At 38.6% G+C, this 7,721-nt stretch overlaps 1 protein-coding gene across 1 annotated transcript; it reads right to left on the bottom strand.

Annotated features, from left to right (window-relative positions):
* Positions 1 to 697: 697 nt before the first annotated feature.
* Positions 698 to 6,229, bottom strand: LOC118077958 (vomeronasal type-2 receptor 26-like). The gene is made up of 5 exons (XM_060281141.1): positions 5,879 to 6,229; positions 3,366 to 4,226; positions 2,838 to 3,065; positions 1,942 to 2,068; positions 698 to 1,596 (listed from the first exon to the last, which is right to left on the bottom strand). The coding sequence occupies exons 1-5, from the start codon at positions 6,227 to 6,229 to the stop codon at positions 698 to 700; spliced, it is 2,466 nt and encodes an 821-aa protein (XP_060137124.1).
* Positions 6,230 to 7,721: the final 1,492 nt, after the last annotated feature.

Raw genomic sequence — 7,721 nt, 5'->3', positions numbered from 1 at the left:
TCAGTACTACACTATTCAACCACGCTTATATTAATATTATTCCAAAACCCAGCAAGGAATTTTGGTATATATATATATATATATATATATATATATATATATATATATATATATATACAGAGAGAGAGAGAGAGAGAGAGAGAGAGAGAGAGAGAGAGAGAGAAAATGTGCATATGTATATTAAAAATGCTATTCTGTGTGTATTTCAAAAATCAAAATAATGTGGGGAAAGGACAGAATGGATGCATGGAGTGTATTTCCATCCATAAAAAATGTAAAAGACCCCAGGAATACAAAACAATGGTTTTCAGCATGAAAAGAAATAGACTATTCAAATGCTATTTAGTCAGATAATATGGAATACTGAGTTCCAGGAGGAAAGGCTTGTTCTCAATTGCCAACTTTCTGCTGACAGATTATTATGTGGTGATTAGCCAAGATGTAAGTTTTGCATATTACAGTCTTCCTTTGAAGATAGGGAGATCAAGAGATTAACCTCAAATGTTCTAGAAAGAAAGTTTTCCTTCTCAGTGGAAACAATAAGTTTTGGGATGCGGGGAACATCTTAGTGCAAGCAACCACCATCATGCTAGACACAGCAGTTATAAAACTATGAACCTCTCCTAATAATTTGTTCTGGAAACATTCAAATATCAAGCACACAAACTATAGCCAAACATGCAGATACTTAAATGCTTCAATAACCTCTTTTTATTAGCTGTTCCCTCTTGTTCAGTTCAGGCCTCAACAAAAGAATGTAGCATTTTGGGGAAAATATGCAACCCAGCAACCCAGCACTGGAGGCTAAAATAGAAAAACTCTCCACAGCAACCATGTATTTTCCCTTGGAGCTCAGATAGGCTGGAATAAATGACACCCAAACACTGCAGAACACCAACATGCTGAAAGTGATGAACTTGGCTTCATTGAAACTGTCAGGTAACTTCCTGGCAAGGAAAGCTACAGTGAAACTGATAATGGCCAGCAAGCCCATGTAGCCCAAGACACAATAAAACATAGTTACAGATCCTTCGTTACATTCTAGTACAATTTCTTCAGTAAGTGATTTTGTGTCAATGTCTGGGAAAGGGGGAGTAGTAGCCAGCCACACAGTACAAATGGCTGCTTGAATAAAGGAGCAGGAGAAAACTATGGTGTTGGCCAACTTCTTCCCCACCCACTTCTGCATCCTTGATCCTGGTTTGTTGGCCATGAAAGCCAGAACCACAGTGATGGTTTTTGCCAGCACACAAGAAACAGCCACTGAGAAGATGATGCCAAAAGCAATCTGTCGAAGACACACCACTTTCTTAGGCTGTCCGATGAATAGCAAAACACAAAGGAAGCAGAGTAGAAGGGAGGTGAGGAGAGTGTAAGTGAGGTCCCTGTTATTTGCTTTGACAATGGGAGTGTTGTGGTGCTTCATAAATGTCCCTAGCACCAGAGCGGTGGTCAAAGCAAAGGAAAGAGAACAAGAGGCTAAGCCTATCCCCAAAGGTTCTTCATAAGACAAGAAGATGACACTCTTGTGAAGACAGAAATCCTGTTCTTTGTTTGGATAGCTTTGCTCCATGCATTTGTAGCAATCATTCAAGTCTGCAATGAAAAGTTATTGACTTACTCTCACAAAATCTGAACAGTACATTTTGCCGAGGAAGGGAGGATGGAAGAATTGGGGTGCAGTGAGGCACTCTTGGGAGAAGCTAACTAATATATTGTGGCAAACGCCCTCTCAGTATTGGTTCCTATAGACCAGTCTGTCATTGACCACTCCTCCCCTGGGAAAATACTAATGAGTCTTCTATCTTAGGGGAGCCAAGGGTGTGACTATGGTGCCCCGGGAGTTGGGAGTAGTACTGTACCATAAGCAATATAAACAGTATATTCGATAACAATTATTCAGAGCTATATAAATGATGGTTTTTATAATTCATTTCTTACCTTTCTGGTCTGAAATCTTCCCTTGAGGACATGGGATGCAATCATAGCAGCAAAATGACTTCCCCTCCTTCACTTTCTTGCTAGAACCAGGATTGCAGCTTTCACTGCACACAGAAATGGGCCTCACCTAAGGAAAGAGTACAGCAATGATCAATGGAATGAGAAATATATTGTGCTGAATCCATAAATCAAAATGAACAGAGTTGAAATGAGGAGCTTCTCTTTAAATCTTACTATAATGACATTTCCCCACATTTTTCTGCATCATCATACTGTTAATGGTTGCCTTGTTTCCTGTCTACTGTAAATTATGCGCTGTTGTTCTTTTCTGATAGGAAGGCAGAAGGTAACCTGGGTGTCTCTAACCTGATTTTCACTTGAGTGGGGAAGGAAAGTGCAAGTTAGATGGCTAGAATCCATGTGATAGGTTGAATCTGTTTATTTCTGGTCTTTCCAATGTTGCCACAGTAGTATCAGGTGGGGTCATAGAAAAATCCACCTGCAACACATTCTGCAACCAAACTATATGAATGGATTCAATATAGAGAACTAACTATTGCATTCAGATAAAGGAGATGACACTGCATTATACATATATCTGCAATATAGAGTAAAAATTGTGTGTTTCTCTAGAAACATATACTTTCTTTCATTTGAAAAAGTTCTTACATAGCATGCTAAGAATTGATTAAAATCCCAAAGTCAATAATATCAAGAGGAAGGTAATTTAACATGACATTTTATATATTTCTGTGGGTTTTTAACCTTCTCAATTAACACACCTTATTTAAAGCAGCCATTAATTGCCCACAAAAAATCATTTTACTCATAAAAACACACTGCCAGTGCTCATTCAAATCTGGAAGTCAATCAAATTCCATACAATTTGATTCTACCTGGTTAAACCAGTTATGCCATGTCACAGCATCTTTACTGATGGTGAATAGTTGGTCGGAAGAACCCTGGGGATCCACTTTCCCAACCTTCATCCCATGAAAGGATTGGTTGGAGAAAATAATCCAGTTTATAATATCAAAACCAGCAACAAGCACCCCATTCTCATCAAAAGAAATCATGTCCCCAGCACTGTTGTTAAACGAAATGCTTCTCAGAAAGTGATGCAGCTAGAATGGAAAGAAAAGGCAAGAGTTTAGAACATTCCTCAGTGGGATCATTCAGACTAAATTCAATACCATCATTTCAATGGGTTGGCATGGGTTGGTTTTGAGTGGAGGAATACAGAACAACAAAATTGCACCAGTGTTCACAGATAAAGGCAGGCTCAGAAAAGGCACAGAAAAAACTATTTTCCGTCTGATGGTAAGAGGAAGGGAGATGTAAATGCCAAGATGAAAAAGGCTCTTCGGGATCTTTCTTAACACAAAGGATATAATACAATGATTGATGAAATATCAACCCATTACCTGCCACAAATCTTGAGTCTGAACTGTCCATCTCCCTCCATTCACCATTGCCCTCTTTTTAAGTTGAGATGAAGACACAGTTTGTAGAGTATGTGCCATGACATAGACAGCATTATAGACACTGTAGCTATGGCCAGTCATGCTCATTTCAAAATAAGTTCCGGGAAGACTCTCCAGTTCTTCATCTCCTGTGCAAATGTTCCCTTGCACCTTGTCAACAGTAGTATTTGGGAATACACAGTCAAAGGCCTGTTCCCAGAAGTGGCTGATAAAACCATCTCCTTTTATGCTGGAAGGGCTTCTGCTCCCAAGGAAAGTTTTAAATCCTGATGGATTATTGGAGTGAAATGTGAAGGACAGAGCACCATGGAGTATCTGTGTATCCCAAGTCCTTTGATAGACCAGTGAGACAAGCTCCATTTGGGCTGTCATTATCCATACTTTACCTTTCAGTTTGTTGGTCTCATGTTGTAGGTGTGACAGATATGGCAACCATCTCAAATACATAACAGAGTAAGATTCTCCAGAAGCCACCAATACATTTGTTTGAGAGTCCATGATTTTGTCATGTATTCTTGCCCCAACTTGCATCATGTCTTCCATTTCAGTGACAACAGATAACATGGGGCATCTCTCTATGAAGGCAAAACAGATGCCATTCTGAGAGAACACTGGATCCACACTTTGCAGAAATCTTTCTCCACTGTCATTATCCATCACAATTATCCCAATCCACGTCCACCTGAAATGCAGAAGCAAAGAGAGAATCCCTTCATACTGAAGGGCTTCCTCAGGGACCAGCTGGTAGAAGAAAAGGCCTGGGACTTTGCCATGCATCACTGGAGCTGGGCCATATATTAGCTAAATGGAGAGATGTGGAATTGAGGGGAAGGTGATATTAATAGTAACAATAATAACAACAACATTTATTGCAACATATAATGCAAAGAAAAGTTGCAGCAAGCTGGCAAGCAAGTGAATGTTGTTACTTTCATGCTGCAAAGAGGGGCGTTATACAGTGGAACCTCGGTTTATGAACACCTCGGTTTATGAATTTCCGGTTTACGAACACCGCAGACCCACCTGGAACGATTTAATCCACTTTCCATTACTTTCAATGGGAAACTTCGCTTCAGTTTATGAACGCTTCAGTTTAAGTACTTCGTGGACCGTCTGGAACAGATTAATCCACTTTCCATTACTTTCAATGGGAAAGTTCGCTTCAGTTTATGAACGCTTTAGTTTATGAACAGACTTCCGGAACCAATTGTGTTCATAAACTGAGGTACCACTGTACTGATTAAATGGTGGCTATTTTATGTCCACCTTGCATCAGGAAGCTGGGGAGAACTGGCTGAGGGAGGACTTGTTTCACTTTAACCACACAATGTTTTAAACCCAATGCAACATAAGCAGTCAAAAGGAAAGAATGTAAATATAATATAAGCATGTTTGCATGTTGTCATTTCTGAGCATTTCTGGGTTCAACTTAAGCTCCTCACATTACAGCCACAAATATCTTATACCTCTAATACCTGAAAGACTGCCTCCTTCGCTATAGTTTCCTCTTGAGTGTTAAGACTGACAAGAGGACTCTGGAAAATTGGCAGAGGGGCCCCTCTTGCTATTTCTGCAACCTCAGCAGCTCTGGAACTTATGGCCTGACAAAGGACATTCTACCTCTATTCAAGTTACTCAAATTCTGAGCTTTTTGCTCAGTCCAACTAAAATCAGGATCTACTTTTGAAAATTTGGGTACATGTGGTCCATTTTAGAATCAGGACTTATATAGCTCCAGTGCCAGATTTATGTATAAGGTAAACAAGCTATAGCTTAAGGCCCCACTCTCTTGGCCCCCCCAAAAAAAATTAAGTGAAAAAACCTGGAAGTACATTTCCAAAATATAAGATAAAAACAAATAAAATAAAACCTACATGCAGCAACAGTGTTTTGTTATGTGCAAATGGCTTTAAATACCTATTAGGTCCATAAATTAACAAATAGTGTACATTCAACACAAAAACCAGCAACAATTTGTTCTTTACAGAGTACAGCTGGACATATAAAGGGCCCCTTACCTTCAGAAACTTAGGGCCTCATCAAACCTAAATCCGGCCCTGTATAGCTCCCTTCTTATCTCATCACAATAGTGTTTATAACAGATGACCAAATAAAATAGAGTTTGAATTAAAACCTTAAATTGCACTCTTATCCAAATAGGCCAGATGCTGTAGATCTATTCTTCTGTTTGAACCACATGAGTTCCCAGAAGAATTTTTTTCGTGAGTCTCATCTCAGATTTTTCTTTGTCTCATTTATGAACAAACAAAGACAAAATGAACAAACCATAGTGGCTGTTTCTCTTAGTCTGGACATGCCATGCACAGAAAATATCATAGCTACCTCATTACCTTCATTTTAAACATTTATGTCACTCAACAATGAAATGGAATCTGGAAGGAGAAGGGAGGTATGAAGTAAGTTCAAAATTTCATGCTACACACAAACCTTACCTGTGGAACTTTATATAGCTCCAAGATTGTTGCCACATGAAGAGAGGTTTGACAGTCCAGTCCACCAATAACTGATATCAAGTTATCCTGATTGCCACATTTGTAGTTGGGGAAAAATCTCTTCAGTGTAGATAAATGTAGCATTGTGGCATGATAGGACCACTTTGCAGTGAAATGGCTGTCATAGATGTGAAAGCCCAAGGTAACATTGGGTAAGAGGTGGAGGTTTTCATTTATCTCCTTTACTGCAAATGCCAAGGCTAGAATGTGCTGGTAATGCTTTGGCACTACGCTAGAACAAGAGGTGTATTCTGCTAAGCTTTGCACAAATATCACAACTGTGTTATGCATAATCTTTTTTCAATATAATTATTCATAATAGGATTTACACAACTTTTTTCTGTAGGCATTCCTTAGCATAACATGGTCTATCAAAGGTGAAACTACCAAACAGCATTAGCCATCATCTTCAAGAAGTGAGATGATAGTACTAAACAACATCAGTGATCATCATAAGGACATTTTATCTGGCTCTTATTGTATGGTTTTATGTTTATGGCTGTAAATCACTTTGATATACATATTTTCAGTGACATAGTGGTATATATGCTGAGATTCTTGCATTGCTGGGGTTGGGCTATATGAACCTTGGGGTCCCTTCCAACTCTAAAATTCTATGATTCTGTGAATTTTTAATATATAAATATTTAAATAATAAAACATGACACAGTCCATCCTTTCTTGGTTTGTTATTTCCTTTCCAAACAACAAGAATCAGATATGAAGAAAGGTGGTTGTGGCTCTCATCGGCTGAACAATTTCTACACAATAATTTCTTAGTCACATTTGAAGATAAGTAAGTCTTGCTTGATATTCTGAGGGATGGCTACTAGGGTACAAAAAATGATAAATGAATCAGAACTAACTCTGTTATCAAATGAATAAAGTCGTTTTAACGCCCTCCCCTCAGCTTTATTAGTCGGTAGATACAACAAGACTCTGATTGACCAAAGACTATGCCCCTGTGATGACAATGAGATCGACTCCATCTGGCATGTCCTTTTATATTGCCAGTTATATCATGATACGAGGAAAGAGCTGATTGAAGCACTCCTAGTGAAACAGCCCGGCCGATCAGAGGAAGCCTACACCAGACACTTTTTAGCTGACAAAGACATAGAGACTACCAGGATTGTAGCAAAATTTTGTTACATAGCGACAAGAATAAGACAAGCCGTGATGACAGCAAACACCAGTGACAGATAACCTAGTTGATCTATCGTAGGATTATCACAGGAGCGTCGACAGGTGGCTGAGATTCATATATTAAACTTTTATAAAAATTTAAAATTTGTAACATTTTATCTGCAATTTTACTACGTAGATACCCATGAACTGAACTGTATAATTCTCTCGCTGGTCTTTGACCGTATTAAAGATTTGTTATTATAAATGAATAAAGTAACACCCAGTGTATCTATTTTTTAATATAAAAGAATCCAGAAATGGGAAAGAACAGTGACTTAGAATGAAAAAAAGTCTAGATAGCATTGGGAAGTGTCACAAAAATCACTATGCCTGTTAAAAGGGGATGTCTTAAAAACAATGCATATAGATGGAAAGATGGAAATGGTGATACTGAAATTCATTGCTGTATCTACAAAACATAGAGCACAGAAAATGTGAAATGTGAAACAAAATGAACTATAAATTGAGCATTTCCTTTGCTGTCAGATGGCCCCATTAAAAGACAAGTTGTGGGTATCAAGGTTACAGAAACCTGCACCTCAGTGCTTGGATATTTATTGCTGCTAGGAGTAAACTGTACTGGCCTGAAGGGACC

The sequence above is a fragment of the Zootoca vivipara genome, chromosome 13 (genome assembly GCF_963506605.1).
Source record: "Zootoca vivipara chromosome 13, rZooViv1.1, whole genome shotgun sequence".
NCBI lineage: Eukaryota > Metazoa > Chordata > Lepidosauria > Squamata > Lacertidae > Zootoca > Zootoca vivipara.
Note: the sequence above shows the minus strand (reverse complement) of the source record. Positions and strands in the feature narration are given on the sequence as shown.

Bases quoted from the DNA above. Each gene is read 5' to 3' on its own strand.
- LOC118077958 (XM_060281141.1), bottom strand. From the start codon at position 6,229: ATGCATAACACAGTTGTGATATTTGTGCAAAGCTTAGCAGAATACACC. The intron at 4,227-5,878 runs GTAAGGTTTGTG...CTCTCCATTTAG, and splicing joins AGCTATATAAAGTTCCACAG to CTAATATATGGCCCAGCTCC. The intron at 3,066-3,365 runs GTAATGGGTTGA...TTTCCATTCTAG, and splicing joins AGACTCAAGATTTGTGGCAG to CTGCATCACTTTCTGAGAAG.